Source organism: Amblyomma maculatum, chromosome 2, assembly GCF_055883805.1.
Source record: "Amblyomma maculatum isolate TAMU_Amacu chromosome 2, ASM5588380v1, whole genome shotgun sequence".
Classification (NCBI taxonomy): Eukaryota; Metazoa; Arthropoda; class Arachnida; order Ixodida; family Ixodidae; genus Amblyomma; species Amblyomma maculatum.
The window spans coordinates 10,157,722-10,180,368 of NC_139345.1; the positions used below are offsets into that span (position 1 = coordinate 10,157,722).

Genomic DNA, 22,647 nt, shown 5'->3' on the forward strand with positions numbered 1-22,647 from the left:
GCGGCGTCATATGCGCTCTCTCCTTCTGTCCTCAAGCACCCTCTCCCTCCATGTTGTTCTCGCCACGCCAGACACCTGGCTTATATGAACTGATTAGGGACCCTCAGTGAAGCACGCTCGCACGCATGATTTACGCGCTTTTCCTCCTACAACACCCACATCCTTCTCAATTATAAAGGACTTAGTTTTAATTACATTGGCACATGACAAAAGTATCTCCCCCCCCCCCCCCCCCCCCCCCCCCCCCCCCCCCCCCAAGAAGTGTCCGGATCAGCTCACCTGGTAGCGTTTTACAGTAGTTTTGATTGCACATCGTACGCAGAAAAAGTTTCCTTGAATATACCGACAGCTGCAGGCACAGAATTTATTCAGTCGAAAAATTGACGAGTACACGAATCGCTGATGTGCTCCTGACAGCGTCTTGAATACTTCACATGCCGAACCCGCCCGTAACTTCGAGCGCAGCGCCCGTCACGTAGGAGCTTTGAGGGGAGCAGAGGAAAAGGATCGCTTGGGCCACTTCTTCGGGCTCACCCATTCGGTTCAAAGGCGTCTTCGTGACAAACCCGTTCTGGTCTTCCTCTGACACAGAACAGCCCATCGGCGTCCTAGTCAGCCCTGGCAGCACCGCGTTGCAGCGGATTCCGTGCGGTCCCAGTTCTTGCGCCACCGTCTTGGTCAACGCGATGACGCCCCCCTTGGAAGCGATGTACGGCGATATCTTAGGAACGCTAGTTTTCCCCAAGATGCTGGCGATGTTGACGATGACAGCGTCGTTGGCACCCGACGAAATCATCGCTCGTGCGGCAGCCCTTGTAACAAGAAAGGTGCCCTGTGGGAGATTTAAAAAAAAAGATCTCATTTTTGTTGCATTTCGAGCCGCACTTCCTTTGGCATAAAAAAAGATACCTGCGCCTCGATATAGACTGGTTTCATTTTAGCTTATGAGGTTTAACGTTCGAAAGCGACTCAGGCTATGAGAGATGCGAAAGTAGAGGACTTTCGACCGCCCTCGGTTCTTTCACGTGCACTAGCATTGCCTAAATATAGATTACATTTCACCCTACGTGGAATGAGACGTAGAGGCAAAGACTTCGATTTCTTCTTTCTTTATGTGTGTCGGGAAAGGCGCGCATAGCAGACAAGTCATCCATCATGATTTGTATTTGAACGAATGAAACCCCCACGAAGGCGTGCTCTCTCTGTCCCCCTGTCCGCGTGCGTGCCTAAGGCGACGAAATCAGCGTCAGACAAGTTACTTTTTGCTATAGCTGCAAGTGAAGAAGACGCTGTCACAGGCACTACTAGTCCATCCTGATATACTACTGGGATTTGGCGCAACAAATGGAAGGTAAGAAAGCTGTCAGTGTCATTTTCGCTATGTCAGCTACCGGCGTGACGAAAAAAATTGATTACATGTCATACTTGTCATGCTTGCATTTGTATGCCGCTAGCAAGGATTAATTAGTAAGACGCCCGACTACTGTACCGGAGTACCCGGGTTCGAACCCGACCTCGGCGGCTGCGTTTCGATGGAGGCGAAACGAGGAGGCGTCCCTGTGCTGTGCGATGTCAGCGCACGTTAAAGATCCCCAGGTGGTCGAAATTACTCCGTAGCCCTCCACTACGGCTCCTCTTTCTCTCTTTCCACTTTCACTCCCATCTTCCTCCCTTCCCTTACGGCGCGGTTGCGGTGTCCACAGAAATCATGTGAGACAGTTACCGCGCCTTTCCCTTCCTATAAATAAATCAGTTTTTTTAATTATAATAGGACTTATTAGAAATTTCTGACTCAGAGGTCAAAACAGTCGCATACTTCGTCTTCTCCTCTAAACGTTCATTTGCTTAATATCAGGGTGATTTGTTTCCGCCACTGATTTTGAACTTTTGGATGTCCATTTTCTGAAAATATCAAGTTTTCGAGTTCGTCTACTTGTACTTCCTGCAATAGCAGTACGCGTTCTCTTTGGACGATAATAATCTGCAGAGGTGTACAAAGGTCTAAGGCAGTGAGGGATCCGTTATCGCGCTGCGCTCTTGAGAGATAAGGTGTGAGCAATGCCTCATTTTTTAGCCCCTCGTGATGACTGTTCCCGAGCGGGGAGGCATTCATTTTGGTGCGACCGCTGCTGACAACGCCACGGGTAATTTTACGTAGGCTCAGTATAGGGTTGTGTCATAGTTACGAATATCAAAGAACTGCCTTTCCTTATAACAAAAGGACTAATGTTAGTTCGAGCTCAAAAAGAGTCCTTGGAAAATACGTAGTTAACACTTAAGCCGACCAACTACTTCACTAAGGTCACTAATCCCAAGGTAAACATTCGGACAAAAATCTAAAAAGAAAGTTACAGCTATTGATGTTTTGGCTCAGCTATCAAGCCATATATAGTTCACAATTAGATCAGAAAAGACGATTATATGAAAGGAATGACCATCTATAGTACTGTATAACCATGATCTTATAACACCACTCTATTATAAACAAAGCTGCTTTGAAGCTGTCAAGATGCCAATGTATTCAACCATAATATAATAGGGTGTCCCCGCTAACTTGGACCAAGATTTTAAAAAATACGGTTATCCCTAGTACAGTGAAACCAATTCAGAGCTGTTCAAAGTCGCCTATGCAACCTCCAGTAATTCTTTTTCGTTCACTAAAGTTAATGAATTAGTGATGAATAATTAGCTATTTTTGTAATTATTGGCATGAGAGAAAACTTGTCAAAGCAAAAGTTGTAGACCTCAAAAAACAGGTAGCTACATTTTTTCCATCAAACTAGCGTTTACGCAAAGGGATATTTTTACCAGTCGACAACGACGCCTGGCGCAAAAAAAAAAAAAAAAAGGAAGAAAGAAAGAAAGAAAAAAACTTGCTAACTAGATAACAAAATCTGCTTTTCTGGGCCGTGCTCTCTACAATGAAGCTGGTTGTACGCACTTGACGAATGATTTAAAGTAACAGCTGAACACGTGACAGCATTTTTTGAAGGCCTATAAATAGGGCGGCGTAAGTCGTAGCGTGATGGAAACAACGTAGCTACTTGTTATAAATATATATTGCCACCTGACGGTTCGAGGTAGCGCTTGAAAGACGAAGAAGTTCGATACTCTCGCGTGCTTCGGCTAGCTAGGACTGTGGACTATTGAGCTTGTGTCTTTGTGTTACCGTTTCCCGGGAACCTCTATCTTGACTGTGTTTATCTGCCCCTGTTGCAGATTCCCATAAATCCCTGTCTTCGTGACAGTTTTGGTGTAGCCGCTGGGTAATTGTCCTCTCAATGTCGCACACCCCTCCGCGAACCAACGATACTGAGCTTTTGCCTGTGGACACGCCAGGAACCTGGGCCTTCCTCCCGAACACGGGCCCTTGGAGTCCACTTCAACAACGAGCCTCCGGCCAGCCACGCAAAGCACTACGTCGGTCATGCAAGGTACTCCTGTTTACTTTCAAAACCCCCGAGTGCCGAAATCGTTCCATGGCACTGCGCATGAAGACGTTGAGGATTGGCTAACTCCGTTCGAACGAGTCGCATCCTTTAATCAGTGGGACGACAACTTAAAGCTACGGAACGCCATTTTCTGCCTGGAAGACCATGCTTTCAAGGCCTCAGTTCCGCCGTCTTATAATAGAGGCGTATGTCAGCCTGGATAGGCGCGAACGAGCAGAACGTGCTCTACAATCTTGGAAACAGATGCAAACGAGTCCGTCATGATGTATGTTGAGGACATGACGAAACTATTTCGACGTGCGGATCCCAACATGTCTGAAGACAAAGCTGCGCCACCTGATGCATGGGGTTAAAGAACAGCTTTTTGCTGGTCTTGTACGTAGCCCACCAACTACAGTTGCCTCATTTTTAACAGAGGCGGTCACCATGGAAAAGATCACCAGCGTCACTCGGCGGTCTACGACAGCCCAATCCTCGCTGCGACGGCTGCCGAGTCTCTTACAGCTGCTGTAAGCAATACTGAACACCTCCGAGATCTTATTCGTGCAATTGTACGCGAGGAACTGCAGAATGTTTGTGGCACGTTCCAACCCAGGGGTGATTCTCTCGCACAGATAATCCGCGAAGAGATTCAGCAAGTCACGCAGCCATCTCTGCATGTTGTTGAAGCTCAAAGTACCCCTTTTCCTGATTATTCTCGTCCGACTTACGCTGACATTCTCCGACGCCCAGTTCCCGTCCAAGCTCCGTTGTCTACGTTACCACCAACCCAGTGCATGCCCGTCCAGCAGCTAACGCAATACATTCCTGCACAGCAGCCAACGCGGTACGTGCGGCCACCGCGGTCAAACATTCGACGAACGGACGTCTGGCGGGCCCCTCGGAGCCGCCGCCTTTGCTACCACTGCGGGGAACCTGGTCACATTTTCCGGTGGTACCCTTATCGGGAACTCGGACCGGAGGGTTTTTACACCAACGCACCTAGACGCACGTTCGGTCAACTACCTCGTGAAATTGGAGACAACCTCGCACAAGAGAGCCTCCGGACGGCGCGCCGACAATCCAGGTGTCCATCCCCACGTCGGCAATCCCCTTCAACAAACGGTGACTTGCCGCGAGCACCGCCTGGTCGCTCGCCAAGCCCCCACCGGGAAAACTGAGTAGAGCGACCTCCGGGGGCGGGGCTGCTAAATGTAAGCACAAAGAAGTCCCCCCAGTGAGAACAGATATGGATTTTGGAGCAGAAACGACAGCATTTGGTTCACGAGACCGGCTATCGCTGGACATCCCTGTGTGCATTGATGGTCATTACGTCAGCGCTTTAGTGGATACCGGAGCAGACTTTTCGATTTTGAGTGGGAAACTGGCAGCGCATTTTAGGAAGGTTATGAAACCATGGTGTAGCACGCAGATACGCACGGCTGAGGGGCATGTAATTACTCCTATTGTACAGTGCACGGCTAGAATCCAGATTGGTACGTCAACGTTCGTTGTCAGCTGCGTCGTTCTCCGGGAATGTTCTCGTGATTTGATTCTCGGTGTGGATTTCCTGCGGGAATATGGCGCCATCATCGATCTCCGACAGCGAACGGTCTCGTTCTCAACGGAGAAAGCGACTGCCAGCCCCACCGATGGCCAACGTACGTGCACCCTACGAGTTTCAGCCGAGTGTGTTTCAGTGCCTCCCCGCTCCAGCGTGTTTGTGAGTGTTGTGTGCGACGAGCTTCGTGACCGGCCGATAATAGCTGAAGGCAACCGTTCGCTTTTATTTTCTCGTGGCATCAGTGCAGCTCGAAGCTTAATTATTCTCAGCAATGGTCACTCTGAGCTTCTCGTCACGAACTTACGAATGAATCTCGCCACCTCTATCGCTCTACTGCCATCGCTTTCGGCGAACTGTTAAAGGAAGTTTCTGAATGTTTTGCGTCTGACATTATTGATCCTCCTAGTGTTCTAGACCACATCGATGTTAGCAGTGACCTTTCTGTCTGTCAACAACGCGACCTACGTGCCTTACTGCTGGAGTACGCCCCATGCCTTGCCTCATCATCGAAAGTACGGCAAACTTCTATCACCAAGCATCGCATCTTAACGTCTGACGATGCCCGACCTATTCGACAGCAGCCGTACCGTATTTCGGCCAAAGAACGTGAGGCAATTCGGACACAAGTCCAGGAAATGCTTAATGATGATGTTATTCAGCCGTCTAAAAGTCCGTGGTCGTCGCCAGTCGTGTTGGTTAAGAAAAAGGATGGCACGCTGAGTTTTTGCGTTGATTACAAGAAACGGGCTGAAACGTGGAGGCTAACCAAGAGAGTTCTACTTAAGTTGAGGACAACCCAGAGGGCTATGGAACGAAAAATGGTAGGGGTAACATTAAGAGATAGAAAGCGTGCAGAGTGGGTCAGAGAAATAACTCAAGTTACCGACATTCTAGTAGAAATTAAGAAGAAGAAATGGACATGGGCAGGACATGTAGTGCGAAGAGAGGATAACCGATGGTCGCTGAGGGTAACAAACTGGATTCCAAGGGAAGGAAAGCGTAGCAGGGGGCGGCAGAAAGTTAGGTGGGCGGATGAGGTTAAGAAGTTCGCAGGGGTAAAGTGGATGCAGCTAGCACAGAACCGGTTTAAGTGGAGAAATATGGGAGAGGCCTTCGCCCTGCAGTGGGTATAATCAGACTGATGATGATGATGATGACAGGAAACTGAATGACATCACAAAAAAAAAAGATGTATATCCGTTGCCCCGTATCGACGATTCACTCGATCGACTTCGCAACGCCAAGTTCTTTTCCTCCATTGATTTAAAAAGTCGTTATTAGCAGATAGAAGTGCATGAGCGCGATCGGGAAAAGACTGCCTTTGTGACACCCGATGGCTTATATGAATTTGAAGTATTGCCTTTCGGTCTGTGTTCAGCACCAGCGACGTTCCAGAGAATGATGGACACCGTACTTGCTGGTCTTAAATGGCAAACCTGTTTGGTTTATTTGGACGACGTCATCGTGTTTTCAGAAACGTTTGACCAACATCTTAAGCGGCTGCGAACGGTATTGGACGCTCTTCGCTAGGCTGATTTGACACTCAAACCGGAAAAATGTCACTTTGGATACCAGCAGCTGAAATTTCTCGGTCATGTGGTTAGCGCTGATGGTGTCCGGCCTGATCCTGATAAAACAGCCGCTGTAGCCAATTTTCCCATCCCTACCACGAAGAAAGCAGTCCGACGTTTCTTGGGCCTGTGCGCGTACTATCGACGTTTCATTGCCGATTTTGCCAAGATTGCAGAACCTTTGACGCGCCTGACACGTGATGACGTCCCGTATGTCTGGTCTTCCGAGCAGCAGGAGGCATTCACCGAGCTGCACCAACGGCTGCACAACCCTCCCATTCTTGCACACTTCGATGAGGACGCTGCCACCGAAATTCACACCGACGCCAGCAAAGTCGGTCTGGGTGCTGTTCTGGTCCAGCACCAGCAAAGCGAGGAAAAAAGTGATCGCTTATGCCAGCCGCACACTTTCTCAGGCAGAATCAAACTATTCAACTTCTGAAAAAGAGTGTCTCGTCGTCGTTTGGGCCACAATGAAATTCCGACCTTACCTCTACGGCAGTAAATTTAAAGTTGTGACAGACCATCATGCTTTGTGTTGACTGGCTAGTCTCCGAGACCCATCAGGACGTCTTGCACGGTTGAGTCTTCGTATGCAGTAATTTGATTACTCTATCGTTTATAAATCCGGACGTAAACATGAAGATGCTGACACACTGTATCGATCACCCGTGGAGTTGGCCCATGACAGTACGGATGAAGACGCCCATTTTCTTGGCATTATCAGTTCCTCTGATTTAAAGGCTCGGCAACGGGCTGATCCAGACGTCAAAACTGTGATCGATCATCTGGAGGGTTTCGATTCTACAGTATCTCGACTGTTTGCTAAGACCTTGTCATCCTTCTGTACGCGCGACGGAATCCTCTACAAGAAAAGCGCCGGCAATAGTGACCGAGCTTATCTTCTAGTCATCCCTGCAGATCTCCGCGATGAAATCCTTCATGCTTGCCATGATGAACCCACCGCTGGACACTTGGGCTTTGAACGCACTCTTACCAGAGTGCGCCAGGCCTACTACTGGCCCAAACTTACCGCCACCGTTCATCGATATGTTAGAGGTTGCCGCGAGTGCCAACGACGCAAGACACCGCCATTGAAGCCAGCAGGTTTCCTGCAGCCTATTCCCCCACCGCTAGTACCATTAAAACAAATTGGTACGGACTTTCTCGGCCCTTTTCCTCTATCGTCAGCTGGCAATAAGTGGATTATCGTGGCTACAGATTATCTGACACGTTACGCGGAAACTATGGCGGTGCCACGTGCAACATCATCCGAAGTGGCACAATTTTTCATGATGCAGATTGTCCTCCGCCATGGCGCCCCTTCATACGTCATCACTGATCGTGGCAAGGCATTTACAGCGCGTCTTCTTGAAAAAGTTTTCCAACTAAGCCAGACACATCACCGAAAGACTACTGCTTACCATCCTCAGTCTAATGGCTTTACTGAGCGACTAAGCAAAACAATAGCGGACATGCTCGCCATGTATGTGGATGTGCGGCATAAAACATGGGACGAGATATTGCCTTATGTCACATTTGCATATAACACGGCCGTCCAAGAAACAACTCGATTCACTCCGTTTCGCCTAGTATACAGACGCGATGTACAGACCATGCTCGACGCTATGCTGCCACCTGCGGATGACGACCAACTGCTTACGGCTGACGTAGAAGAATTCACCAACTACGCTGAGGAAGCTCGCCAACTCGCCCGTAATCACATTACAAAACAGCAAGCAACAGATGCACGCCGATATAACGACCGCCATCGCTACGTCGTGTTCCAGCCTGGTGACAAAGTCTGGGTGTGGACAACTGTCCGGCGCCCAGGCCTGTCAGAAAAACTTCTCAATCGTTACTTCAGACCCTACAGAGTGTTGCGTCGCCTCTCAGAAGTTACGTACGAGGTTATTCCAGACGGAACTGTACCGAGTTCTAGTCGTCAGTGCTCGTCTGACCTAGTGCATGTGCTTCGCATGAAGCCGTATTTTACCCGCTGAAAGTCGTATTTGCCATCCGGATCAGGTTTTTTCTGTGAGCTTGCGGGGTTTTTTTTTTTTTTCGAAGGAAGGGGGGGGGGGGGGGGGAATAATGAATAATGCCACCTGACGGTTCGAGGTAGCGCTTGAAAGACGAAGAAGTTGGAGACTCTCGCGCGCTTCGGCTAGCTAGGACTGTGGACTATTGAGCTTGTGTCTGTGTTACCGTCTCCCGGGAACCTCTATCTTGACTGTGTGTATCTGCCCCGGTTGCCGATTCCCATAAATCCCATAATACATGAAGGAAAGAAGCCAACAGTCGGCGAGGCCAAGGAAAGCGTTGGGGATGGTACTTTATGTCTTTTTTTTTTGTTAATGTTTACTTCGATAATCACAGAAATTAGTAATGTAATCTGTTTAGGGGAAAGATAATTAAACACAGAAGAAAAAACAACGTGCCGATGGTGGGAACCGAACCCACGAACTCCGAATATCGCGTCCGGTGCTCTTCCAACTGAACTACATCGGCCGCTGTCTCCCCTGCTACTTGCTTGGGTATTTGTGTTGTCTGTATACGAACCTTGAGAGTGTTCACCAGCGCCACCCTCAACCATAGCGGCGGACGTGGAACGTCCTTTGTTACCGCCAGCGTCACATAGAACGTGATCAAGAGCGAGGGCGAAAGCTGTGCTGGAACCCTCTTACGCTACCTATGGCTTCAAGGCTTCAAGGCTTCAAGGCTGGCGGTAACAAAGGACGTTCCACGTCCGCCGCTATGGTTGAGGGTGGCGCTGGTGAACACTCTCAAGGTTCGTGTACAGACGACACAAAAACCCAAGCAAATAGCAGGTGGGACAGCGGACGATGTAGCTCAGTTGGAAGAGCACCGGACGCGATATTCGGAGGTCGTGGGTTCGGTTTCCACCATCGGCACGTTGTTTTTTCTTCTACTTTGTGTTTAATTATATTTCCCCTAAACAGATTACATTACTAATTTCTGTGATTATCGAAGTAAACATTAAGAAAAAAAAAAGACATAAAGTACCATCCCCAACGCTTTCCTTGGCCTCGCCGACTGTTGTCTTCTTTCCTTCATGTATTATAACGAGCACCCACATTTCCCCTTAATTGATCTGCTTGTAGCTTACGGGGGTCTCGGTTCTGGCAGTCTTGAAGCCATAGGTAGCGTAAAAGGGTTCTAGCACAGCTTTCGCCCTCGCTCTTGATCACGTTCTATGTGACGCTGGCGGTAACAAAGGACGTTCCACGTCCGCCGCTATGGTTGAGGGTGGCGCTGGTGAACACTCTCAAGGTTCGTATACAGACAACACAAATACCCAAGCAAGTAGCAGGGTGGACAGCGGCCGATGTAGCTCAGTTGGAAGAGCACCGGACGCGATATTCGGAGGTCGTGGGTTCGGTTCCCACCATCGGCACGCTGTTTTTTCTTCTACTTTGTGTTTAATTGTGTTTAATTATCTTTCCCCTGAACAGATTACATTACTAATTTCTGTGATTATCGAAGTAAACATTAACAAAAAAAAAGACAAAGTACCATCCCCAACGCTCTCCTTGGCCTCGCCGACTGTTGGCTTCTTTCCTTCATATATATATTCTTTCCTTGTTTCTGATCTGTTCACCCCATGTCTGTAGAGCGCTGACCTTTAAGTTGGTCCGGATTACCCGGTCGAAATCCTCATCACTTGTGTCGAGGAGAGGAGCTGAATGGCCTACTCCGGCGCTGTTCACGATGATGCTGACGGCCAACGTCTGCGTTTCCTTGACGTTGGCGAAAAGTTTATCCACGGATTCCGAGTCGCCGACATCCACAAATTCTCCCCTATGGGCTGCAGAACCTGCAAAGAACGCATTTCATTTCTTTTGTGTTATCGGCAATATGCAGAACAAAATGCTTCTCCAAGACTGCCTGTCTGTTTTCGATAAAACGTGTACAGAGGCTGGGTAACGCAGCTTTGTTCGGTAAAATTGAACAAAAATGTTATTCGTTTTCTCTGAATAACCATTGTCTGTAACTTCCTGAATACTATACTGTAACTCACATGATTCGCCCGCCCTTAGCAGAACAAGAAAAACTAAATATAAGAAACCAATTTGCGAGCAGGGATTCTCAACGTCTTCAGAATTTCTACTTATATTTCAGCGTTTGCTTCAACTCTGCTACAAAAAAAAAAAGGAAAAGAAAAGGTCGCAGAGTACGTTTTTATTAAAGCTGTCATGTTTTAATCTGCGCCTCTCTGGCACTGCATGCGTGATTTCATCAATCCTGAGAAGGTGTTTGTCAGCTCTTCATTTCCTTGCGTTGGGAGAGTGAAGAATATATCGAATTCTCTTCTGTTGTTCCATTTGAATCAGCAGGAAAAAACAAAAAAGCACAAGAAGCAGGGTATATGCTTTATTTGCTCTTTACAGATTTATCTGTGGAAAAAAAGTATGAAAGCTACAGTACTAAAATGAGGTGCACCTATGTTATATATATATATATATATATATATATATATATATATATATATATATATATATATATTGTTACCGGGAAACGCGAGACCAAAGTGATGTGCTCACTGACAAAGACGACGATCAAGGAACGCAGGCACGACGAAGCGTTGAAAAAGAGAACGACGCTGAGAGAGCGGATTCTGCACGGCTACCGACGTCTTGCGTCCAGTTCAGCCCATCGCAGTGCCGTCACATTAAGTACATCCCCGTAACATCTTGGTGGAGGTCGCGGGTTCGACACAATCTGACGCTGGATCTCCGCAGTGGCCGTCACATCGGATCCATTACGATGACAACCGACGCGGCTCCATCAACCTCCGCAACTCCAACTGTCGTCGTAGCCCACCCCCGTGACCCTGGCACATTCTGCGGTACAGATGAGGTAGACGTCGAGGACTGGCTTTCGCTTTATGAGCGTGTTAGCCAGCACAACTGGTGGGACGCCACGCTGATGCTGGCCAATGTCATCTTCTACCTTACCGGAACGGCACGCGTGTTGTTCGAAACACACGAAGCAGATATACCCTCTTGGGATGTTTGCAAACAAAAACTCCGTGACCTGTTCGGAAAACCGGTTGGCCGTCAACTCGCCGCCAAGAGGGACCTCGCCACACGTGCCCAGACATCTACCGAGCCTTATATTACGTATATACAAGACGTTCTGGCCCTCTGCAGAAAAGTCGACAAAGACATGACAGAACCTGATAAGGTGGGGCACATCCTCAAAGGCATAGCCGACGATGCCTTCAATCTTCTACTCTGTCGGGACTGCTCTACGGTTGACTCCGTTCTGCAAGTTTGTCGACATTTCGAGCAGGCCAAACACAAACGCATTGCACATCGCTTCAATCGGCTCCCCAACACTGCCCCTAGCTCCACGTGCGAGGATCTGCCGACCCTAAGGCAGCCTTCCAACACTGAAAATGTGACCCGCATCGTATGTCGTGAACTGGAAGCGCTCGCTCCTGCTGCATCCAACCCGCCCTCTTCGGACAGTAACCTAGCGACGATATCCCTCATTCAAGCCGTCGTTCGTCAAGAGGTTGCTAACTTGGGCGTCCCCTATAGCCACAACGTGGAACCTCCCAGTTCGAGCCCCATCCCTCCCATGGTCGCCCACGCTGCGCCCCGCAACACCTACACGCCACGCTACCGATACCGCAATCCTGAGGAGTGGCGCACCCCTGACGACAGGCCGATCTGTTTCACGTGCTCACGTGTTGGCCACATCTCTCGCCACTGCCGCAGCCGCTGGACATCACCACCTCGACGTTTCCCTTACGTTGACCGCTACTCCGATTCCGGTCACCGCCGTTTCACGCCTCGTTATGAGCCGCCCCGCACCGATAACACTCCGCCTCCTCCTGTGTCCAGTCGCTCTCCTTCGCCGCCAGCCCGCCGTTCCCGTTCACCTCTTCCTAACCGCAGTTCCTCGCCGTCCTCTGCCGGCCGCTTCACGGGAAACTAGCCGATGCAGCTCCCGGAGGTGACGCTGCATTGGTACCCCGACCTGGAAATCCTCTGCCCATTTCTTCGCCCTGTAACCTCCTCTCCCTGCTCGTGGATGGTGTTCCCGTCTCTGCCCTCATTGACACTGGTGCCCAAGTCTCGATCATGAGCTCATCATTTTGCCGCCGCCTCAAGAAAGTACAGACCCCCGCCGCTTCGCCCACCGTTCGTGTTGCCGATGGCAGTACTGCTGCCGTCACTGGGCTGTGCACTGCCCGAGTCACCCTTGCCGGTCATCACATCCCTGTTTTGTTCGCCGTCCTCAACCAGTGCCCTCACAATGTGATCCTCGGCCTTGACTTTTTAACGGCCCACTCTGCCCTTATCGACTGTTCCAGCGGCCTTCTTCGTTTGGACTTACCTGTCTGCTCAGAACATCCTCCATCTACACCCCGCCTTCGCTCCACCGAGTTCGCTCGCCTGCCCCCCGACTCTGCTGTTTACCTACCTCTGTCACCTTTCCCGCCTGTGCCTGACGGTGACTATGTTGCTTGCCCTATCACCGAGGTCTTTCTTGACCGCAACGTCGTCCTTCCTCATCTCATCGTACGCGTTACACAGAACAACACCTACCTTCCTATCCTGAACTTCAGTCTGTCACCCCAAGTTCTCCCCGAAGGAATATCCCTTGCTACCTTGTCTCCTCTCACAGACTGCACCATTTGTGCACTCACTCCTGGCCCACATTCAAGCGTCCTTCCAACACCCGTACTCCCCACCACAATTACCGACCCTATTTCCGCAATGATTGCCTCTGACCTCAGCCCCGAACACGCTCAGGACCTGCACAACCTTTTGTTATCCTTCTCCGACATTTTTGACTTTGCTGCCGGTTCTCTGGGCCAAACATCAGTTGTGACTCACCGCATTGACACCGGCGATTCAAAACCTGTACATCGGAGGCCTTATCGTGTGTCCATTTCTGAGCGCCAAGTCATCCAGCAGGAGGTCGACAAGATGTTGGCCAACGATATCATCGAACCTTCGAACAGCCCCTGGGCTTCTCCTGTCGTGCTCGTTAGAAAAAAAGACAACAGTTGGCGCTTTTGCGTCGACTATCGACATCTGAACACGATTACAAGGAAAGATGTTTACCCGCTGCCGCGAATAGACGATGCCTTGGACTGTTTACATGGAGCCCGCTACTTTTCCTCTATCGACCTTCGTAGCGGCTACTGGCAGATTTCTGTTGACGAACAAGACCGCGAGAAGACAGCTTTTGTCACACCCGATGGTCTTTACCAATTTAAGGTTATGCCTTTCGGACTTTGCAACGCCCCTGCTACGTTTGAACGAATGATGGACTCCTTACTCCGCGGCTTCAAATGGACGACTTGTCTATGTTACTTGGATGACGTCATTGTCTTCTCGCCCTCGTTCGAAAGCCATCTTAGTCGCCTTTCTTCCATCTTGGCACTTTTCCGCCGTGCCGGACTTCAACTGAACTCAAAGAAGTGCAGTTTTGGTCGCCGCGAACTTAAAGTGCTTGGCCATTTGGTGAATTCCACCGGCGTGCAACCCGATCCTGACAAAATTCGTGCTGTCAGTGCTTTTCCATCTCCCCGTTCACCCCGTGATGTCCGCAGCTTTATAGGACTGTGCTCTTATTTTCGCCGGTTCGTCCCAAACTTTGCCGCTGTTGCTCGTCCTCTCACCAATCTCCTGAAGAAAGGCGTTCCTTTCTCATGGGGACCAGAGCAGGCTAACGCATTCTCCACCCTCATCGCTGTTCTCACCAATCCTCCTGTGTTGGCCCATTTCGACCCGTCTGCCCCGACGGAACTTCGCACCGACGCCAGTGGCCACGGGATTGGTGCCATTCTTGCACAGCGACAACGCGGCCAACACTGCGTGATTGCCTACGCCAGTCGTCTCCTGTCATCAGCGGAACAAAACTATTCGATTACGGAACGAGAGTGCCTGGCTCTCCTCTGGGCCGTTGGAAAATTCAGACCCTACTTGTTTGGCCGACCATTCACTGTAATTACCGATCACCACGCCCTATGTTGGCTCTCTTCCCTCAAGGATCCTGCTGGCCGCCTCGGCCGCTGGGCACTGCGCTTGCAGGAGTATACCTTTTCCGTTGTATACAAATCAGGCCGACTCCACCAGGATGCAGACTGTCTGTCCCGTTATCCCGTCGATCCCCCTTCCTCTACTGACCACGAGTCGGACCCCTGTGTGTTCTCTATATCGGACTTTTCTCACATAGCCGACGAACAGCGCTTGGACCCAACCCTCAGTTCTCTTATCGACCGCCTCCGCACACACAGCCGTGACTCTTCCCTCGCCCTGTTCTTCCTTCATGAAAATACGCTATACCGCCGCAACATGCGACCTGATGGTGCTGAGCACTTGCTCGTCGTTCCCCAACACCTACGCTCTGCCGTTCTAGAACAAATGCACGACGCCCCTACAGCTGGTCATCTTGGCCTCTCACGCACATACGATCACGTGCGCCGGCGTTTCTTCTGGCCTGGACTCTACCGCTCTGTCCAACGTTATGTAGCCGCTTGCGACCTCTGTCAACGCCGGAAGAAACCCCCTGTGCTGCCACCTGGACACCTGCAGCCGATTGCTATCCCGACCGAGCCATTTTCTCGTGTTGGCCTTGACCTCCTAGGGCCCTTCCCCGAGTCCTTATCAGGAAACAAATGGATCGCTGTGGCCACCGATTACGCCACGCGGTACGTGATCACTCGCGCCATTCCAACCAGCTGCGCCACAGACGTTGCTGACTTCCTTTTGTACGACGTCATACTACACCATGGTGCTCCCCGTCAACTACTTACCGACCGTGGCCGCTGTTTCCTTTCCCGAGTTGTTGAGGAAATACTTCGTTCTTGCTCCGTTCGGCACAAGTTCACCACTGCGTACCACCCTCAGACGAACGGCCTTACGGAGCGTATTAACCGCACACTCACCGACATGCTCGCAATGTACGTATCCGACAGTCATCGCGACTGGGATATTAGTCTGCCATTTGTCACCTTTGCATATAACTCTTCGCGTCATGACACTGCTGGGTACTCTCCATTCTATCTTCTCTTTGGACGAGACCCCTTACTGCCCTTCGACACTTTGCTTCCAGCCGCTGGCCCCGTCACCACCTATGCCCGCCATACCATCGCCCGAGCCGACGCTGCTCGCCAGATTGCTCGTCACAACCTCACCGTCTCTCAAGAAGCTCAAAAACGCCGCTACGACGCTCACCACCGCGATGTGCACTATCCTCCCGGATCTCTGGTGTTGCTCTGGCTTCCGTGCCGTCGTGTGGGGTTGTGTCAGAAACTTCTGCCCCACTACACGGGTCCTTACCGTGTACTACGCCCTGTGACCGACGTGACCTATGAGATTGCACCGCTTCATCACCCAAAGTCACCGACTGCTAAGCCCACTTCCGAAATTGTACATGTCGCCCGCCTCAAGCCATATTACTCCCCCCCCCCCCCCCCCCCCCCCACACACCGCACGACTAATACGCACCGGGACGGTGCCTTTTGCCGAGGGGGGTAGTGTTACCGGGAAGCGCGAGACCAAAGTGATGTGCTCACTGACAAAGACGACGATCAAGGAACGCAGGCACGACGAAGCGTTGAAAAAGAGAACGACGCTGAGAGAGCGGATTCTGCACGGCTACCGAAGTCTTGCGTCCAGTTCAGCCCATCCCCGTAACAATATATATATATATATATATATATATATATATATATATATATATATATATATATATATATATATATATATATAATGGCGCTAATGTCCACTGTTTTTTCGTTAACCAATCTTTAATCGTTGTCTTTCAGGCAATTTACCAATACAAAGGCTGTATATCTCCTCAAAGAACGGCTCAAAGAGCGTCCCCCAGCCTGGCACCCGGTTCTCCTATGGGTGTGCGCTTGGAGAAGCTCCGTAAATCCCGCTGTGCTACGCACAGTGCACATCGCGCTACGACTTCCGCCGCCCTATTAACATTACTTCAAAAAAATGCTGTCACGTGACCAGCTGCTATTTTAAATCATTCGCCAAGTGCGTACAACCAGCTTCATCGTAAAGAACACGGCTCAGAAAAGCGGATTTTGTTATCTCCGATGCGTCTCGAGGCTTTAAAACGACGCTGAAGTCACGAAGTTTTCTTTTTTTTTTTTTTTTATTGCGCCAGGCGTCGTTTTCGACTGGTACAAGATCACTTTACGTAAACGCTAAGTTTTATGGAAACAATGTGACTAGCCCTTTTTTGAGAATATATGTAACTTTTACTTTGACACTTTTCCTCTCAAATCAATAATTATAATTACGAACCTTGAGAGTGTTCACCAGCGCCACCCTCAACCATAGCGGTGAACGTGGAACGTCCTGTGCACGTGGAACGTCCACAGGACGTATATAGGCAACATTTATACTCGAGAAAGTTGCAGGTGGGATAGCTGCCGATGTAGCTCAGTTGGAAGAGCACCGGACGCGATATTCGGAGGTCGTGGGTTCGGTTCCCACCATCGGCACGTTGTTTTTCCTTCTTCTTTGTGTTTAATTATCTTTCCTCTAAACAGATTACATTACTATTTATGTAATTACCGAAGCAAAAACTAAAAAACAAAAGACAAAGTACAATCCCCGAAGCTTTCCTTGGCCTCGCCGACTGTTGGCGTCTTTCCTTCACACACACACACACACACACACACACACACACACACACACACACACACACACACACACACACACACACACACACACACACACACACACACACACACACACACACACACACACACACACACACACACACACACACACACCTATATGTACCAAAGTTCTTTAGTGGCAGCCGGACGAAACATTGTTTTACATGTCACAGTAGAAGCTTCGCTCAGGAAACATTATTTCCTGCGACATTTGGGAGCGTGACAGCTTCACTTGGTTATGTGGCAAAGAAATTAATCATTATTTCCTCCCCATCCTTCTCTAATCATCAATCACTCATCATAAACTTTTTTTAGGGCTATACAACCAATTGTAGCGAGTCATATCTGACGACAAAAACATCAGACGGATTATTGTATGAATTTTCACCTTTTGTTATTACTGGAATAGGAAAACAAAGGCTCAGTATTAAAAAAATACACTTGAAGTCTTTTTTTATGAACCCGTTTGAACCAGTTCGGACAAGTTTGAACCGGTGCGAACCGGAACGGAATGTAAAAAATTCTGGTTCGACACTGTGTGTGTGTGTGTGTGTGTGTGTGTGTGTGTGTGTGTGTGTGTGTGTGTGTGTGTGTGTGTGTGTGTGTGTGTGTGTGTGTGTGTGTGTGTGTGTGTGTGTGTGTGTGTGTGTGTGTGTGTGTGTGTGTGTGTGTGTGTGTGTGTGTGTGTGTGTGTTTGTGTGTGTTTGTGTGTGTTTGTGTGCGTGTGTGTGCGTGTGTGTGCGTGTGCGTGTGCGTGTGCGTGCGCGCGCGCGTGTGTGTGTGTGTGTGTGTGTGTGTGTGTGTGTGTGTGTGTGTGTGTGTGTGTGTGTGTGTGTGTGTGTGTGTGTGTGTGTGTGTGTGTGTGTGTGTGTGTGTGTGTGTGTGTGTGTGTGTGTGTGTGTGTGTGTGTGTGTGTGTGTGTGTGTGTGTGTGTGTGTGTGTGTGTGTGTGTGTGTGTGTGTGTGTGTGTGTGTGTGTGTGTGTGTAAGATATATATAGTGGCTGCACAGCAACCATAGTTCTGCATAAAGAAAGTAACAAAATTCCCATAAAGAAAGGTGTTAGGCAAGGAGACACAATCTCCCCAGTACTATTCACAGCTTGTTTAGAGGAAGTATTCAGAGACTTGGAATGGGAGCAGTTAGGGATAAGGGTAGATGGAGAATACCTCAGTAATCTGCGATTTGCTGATGTCATTGCCTTGCTAAGCAACTCGGGGGATGAACTGCAAATAATGATTGATGACCTAGACAGAAAAAGTAGAAAGGTAGGCTTGAAAATCAACATGCAGAAGACTAAGGTAATGTTCAACAGCCTCGGGAAGGAACAGCAGTTTACATTAGGTAGCGAAATACTGGAAGTAGTAGGCGAATATGTCTACTTAGGACAGGTTGTAACCGCAGATCGGGACCATGAAAAGGAAACAACAAGAAGAATACGATTGGGATGGAGCGCATTTGGCAAGCACTCACAGATTATGACTAGCAGCTTACCGGTATCGCTCAAGAGGACAGTATACAACAGTTGCATCTTACCTGTACTCACCTATAGGGCTGAAACGTGGAGGCTAACCAAGAGATTTTTACTTAAGTTGAGGACAACCCAGAGGGCTATGGAACGAAAAATGGTAGGAGTAACATTAAGAGATAGAAAGCGTGCAGAGTGGGTCAGAGAAATAACTCAAGTTACCGACATTCTAGTAGAAATTAAGAAGAAGAAATGGACATGGGCAGGACATGTAGTGCGAAGAGAGGATAACCGATGGTCGCTGAGGGTAACAAACTGGATTCCAAGGGAAGGAAAGCGTAGCAGGGGGCGGCAGAAAGTTAGGTGGGCGGATGAGGTTAAGAAGTTCGCAGGGGTAAAGTGGATGCAGCTAGCACAGAACCGGGTTAAGTGGAGAAATATGGGAGAGGCCTTCGCCCTGCAGTGGGTATAATCAGGCTGATGATGATGATGATGATGATGATGTGTGTGTGTGTGTGTGTGTGTGTGTGTGTGTGTGTGTGTGTGTGTGTGTGTGTGTGTGTGTGTGTGTGTGTGTGTGTGTGTGTGTGTGTGTGTGTGTGTGTGTGTGTGTGTGTGTGTGTGTGTGTGTGTGTGTGTGTGTGTGTGTGTGTGTGTGTGTGTGTGTGTGTGTGTGTGTGTGTGTGTGTGTGTGTGTGTGTGTGTGTGTGTGTGTGTGTGTGTGTGTGTGTGTGTGTGTGTGTGTGTGTGTGTGTGTGTGTGTGTGTGTGTGTGTGTGTGTGTGTGTGTGTGTGTGTGTGTGTGTGTGTGTGTGTGTGTGTGTGTGTGTGTGTGTGTGTGTGTGTGTGTGTGTGTGTGTGTGTGTGTGTGTGTGTGTGTGTGTGTGTGTGTGTGTGTGTGTGTGTGTGTGTGTGTGTGTGTGTGTGTGTGTGTGTGTGTGTGTGTGTGTGTGTGTGTGTGTGTGTGTGTGTGTGTGTGTGTGTGTGTGTGTGTGTGTGTGTGTGTGTGTGTGTGTGTGTGTGTGTGTGTGTGTGTGTGTGTGTGTGTGTGTGTGTGTGTGTGTGTGTGTGTGTGTGTGTGTGTGTGTGTGTGTGTGTGTGTGTGTGTGTGTGTGTGTGTGTGTGTGTGTGTGTGTGTGTTTCAAACTGCTATGTAAAGTATTAGCCGAGAATGGCTATCATATATGCCTGAAAACACTACAGCGTCATACTCTCTGCTCCAAAGCAAAAACGTCTCATTACGCGCTGTTCATTCTAAATAATGGTGGCTGCTTCGTTTCAGCGAGTAATGATTTTCTAAGCAAATTGCGTTCAACAAACTATTTTGCAAAGTGTATCTAGCAGATATATGCATGAAAAAAGAAGTTTCAGCTCAGAAAAAGAAAAGAAAATGCGATGCTGAAATTCAAGAGCTTCGCGACTTATTCCGTGTGTGACTGATCTTTTTTTTTTCTTTCTATTCCGTTCTTCAGACAATAGTCGTTCAAATTATTCTGCTGCTTATCGAGCCAAAGCATTTACGATCATTCGAGCAATCCTGTTTTTGGCAGGTTATATTCAAACCCCACTATTTCCATGCACTTGAAACAAAGTCAGGCTTTTGAACACACTGAACGGTTTTGTGCATGGATTCCCCCTGGCTTCGATCCATGGCAGTTGTGCCGGTGGTAGGTGTTAAGCCCTTTGTATACAGTAAACACTTGCAGCTCTCGGGACAACGCTACGCGATTCCTGGAGCCTACCTGGCAGCGACTGTGCCACCGAGTTGGCCGCATCCAGGTTGATGTCTGCCACCACCACGGTGGCGCCCTGCGATGCCAGGGCGTGGCAGGTGGCCTTGCCGATACCGCTCGCTCCTCCAGTCACCAGGGCTAGCCGACCTTCCAGGGACATGCTGACCGCTGCTCTCTGCTTCAACCACCGAACTCGAAGTGTAGTGCGCGCACTGACGGTTTCTGTAGCTTTGCGGAGCCGCTGTGACGTTTCTAGCTGGTTCGTAGCGAGTGTGCTAATCTAGCGCCAAGGCTTTCCGATAAGCTGCCCCTCGATGGCGTTCTCGTCGGATCAAGGTTTTGCATTGCGCAAAACATGAGAGTCTGTCTTTTTCTGTTAAAGGCTTCTACATTTTTTTTTCTCGGTGTATTTTTATATGTATTCTTGCTTTGCAAAGGGTTTCGTTTCGAAATAATGTAATCGTTTACTCGGAGTACGCCCAGGAAGTGCCGAGCTGATGAGCCGCCGGAGTTGCTTGCATAGTATGACGTTCTTTGGGGTTATTTTCTTTTGTTGGGACCATGAAAAGGAAACAACAAGAAGAATACGATTGGGATGGAGCGCATTTGGCAAGCACTCACAGATTATTACTAGCAGCTTACCGGTATCGCTCAAGAGGACAGTATACAACAGTTGCATCTTACCTGTACTCACCTATAGGGCTGAAACGTGGAGGCTAACCAAGAGAGTTTTACTTAAGTTGAGGACAACCCAGAGGGCTATGGAACGAAAAATGGTAGGAGTAACATTAAGAGATAGAAAGCGTGCAGAGTGGGTCAGAGAAATAACTCAAGTTACCGACATTCTAGTAGAAATTAAGAAGAAGAAATGGACATGGGCAGGACATGTAGTGCGAAGAGAGGATAACCGATGGTCGCTGAGGGTAACAAACTGGATTCCAAGGGAAGGAAAGCGTAGCAGGGGGCGGCAGAAAGTTAGGTGGGCGGATGAGGTTAAGAAGTTCGCAGGGGCAAAGTGGATGCAGCTAGCACAGAACCGGTTTAAGTGGAGAAATATGGGAGAGGCCTTCGCCCTGCAGTGGGTATAATCAGGCTGATGATGATGATGATGTGTGTGTGTGTGTGTGTGTGTGTGTGTGCGTGCGTGCGTGCGCGTGTGTGTGTGTGTGTGTGCGTGCGTGCGTGCGTGCGTGTGTGTGTGTGTGTGTGTGTGTGTGTGTGTGTGTGTGTGTGTGTGTGTGCGTGTGTGCGTGTGCGTGTGTGTGTGTGTGTGTGTGTGTGTGTGTGTGTGTGTGTGTGTGTGTGTGTGTGTGTGTGTGTGTGTGTGTGTGTGTGTGTGTGTGTGTGTGTGTGTGTGTGTGTGTGTGTGTGTGTGTGTGTGTGTGTGTGTGTGTGTGTGTGTGTGTGTGTGTGTGTGTGTGTGTGTGTGTGTGTGTGTGTGTGTGTGTGTGTGTGTGTGTGTGTGTGTGTGTGTGTGTGTGTGTGTGTGTGTGTGTGTGTGTGTGTTTCAAACTGCTATGTAAAGTATTAGCCGAGAATGGCTATCATATATGCCTGAAAACACTACAGCGTCATACTCTCTGCTCCAAAGCAAAAACGTCTCATTACGCGCTGTTCATTCTAAATAATGGTGGCTGCTTCGTTTCAGCGAGTAATGATTTTCTAAGCAAATTGCGTTCAACAAACTATTTTGCAAAGTGTATCTAGCAGATATATGCATGAAAAAAGAAGTTTCAGCTCAGAAAAAGAAAAGAAAATGCGATGCTGAAATTCAAGAGCTTCGCGACTTATTCCGTGTGTGACTGATCTTTTTTTTTTTTCTTTCTATTCCGTTCTTCAGACAATAGTCGTTCAAATTATTCTGCTGCTTATCGAGCCAAAGCATTTACGATCATTCGAGCAATCCTGTTTTTGGCAGGTTATATTCAAACCCCACTATTTCCATGCACTTGAAACAAAGTCAGGCTTTTGAACACACTGAACGGTTTTGTGCATGGATTCCCCCTGGCTTCGATCCATGGCAGTTGTGCCGGTGGTAGGTGTTAAGCTCTTTGTATACAGTAAACACTTGCAGCTCTCGGGACAACGCTACGCGATTCCTGGAGCCTACCTGGCAGCGACTGTGCCACCGAGTTGGCCGCATCCAGGTTGATGTCTGCCACCACCACGGTGGCGCCCTGCGATGCCAGGGC

The 22,647-nt window shown here is 49.1% G+C and overlaps 1 protein-coding gene across 1 annotated transcript; it reads right to left on the reverse strand.

Annotated features, from left to right (window-relative positions):
• Window positions 1–350: 350 nt before the first annotated feature.
• LOC146197916 ((3R)-3-hydroxyacyl-CoA dehydrogenase-like) lies at window positions 351–20,739 on the reverse strand. Its single transcript, XM_084593190.1, has 3 exons — window positions 20,465–20,739; window positions 10,211–10,404; window positions 351–832 (listed from the first exon to the last, which is right to left on the reverse strand). The coding sequence occupies exons 1-3, from the start codon at window positions 20,613–20,615 to the stop codon at window positions 431–433; spliced, it is 747 nt and encodes a 248-aa protein (XP_084449316.1). The 5' UTR covers window positions 20,616–20,739; the 3' UTR covers window positions 351–430.
• Window positions 20,740–22,647: the final 1,908 nt, after the last annotated feature.

Bases quoted from the DNA above. Each gene is read 5' to 3' on its own strand.
- LOC146197916 (XM_084593190.1), bottom strand. From the start codon at position 20,615: ATGTCCCTGGAAGGTCGGCTAGCCCTGGTGACTGGAGGAGCGAGCGGT. The intron at 10,405-20,464 runs GTAGGCTCCAGG...CGTTCTTTGCAG, and splicing joins GGTGGCACAGTCGCTGCCAG to GTTCTGCAGCCCATAGGGGA. The intron at 833-10,210 runs GTCAGCGCTCTA...AATCTCCCACAG, and splicing joins TAATCCGGACCAACTTAAAG to GGCACCTTTCTTGTTACAAG.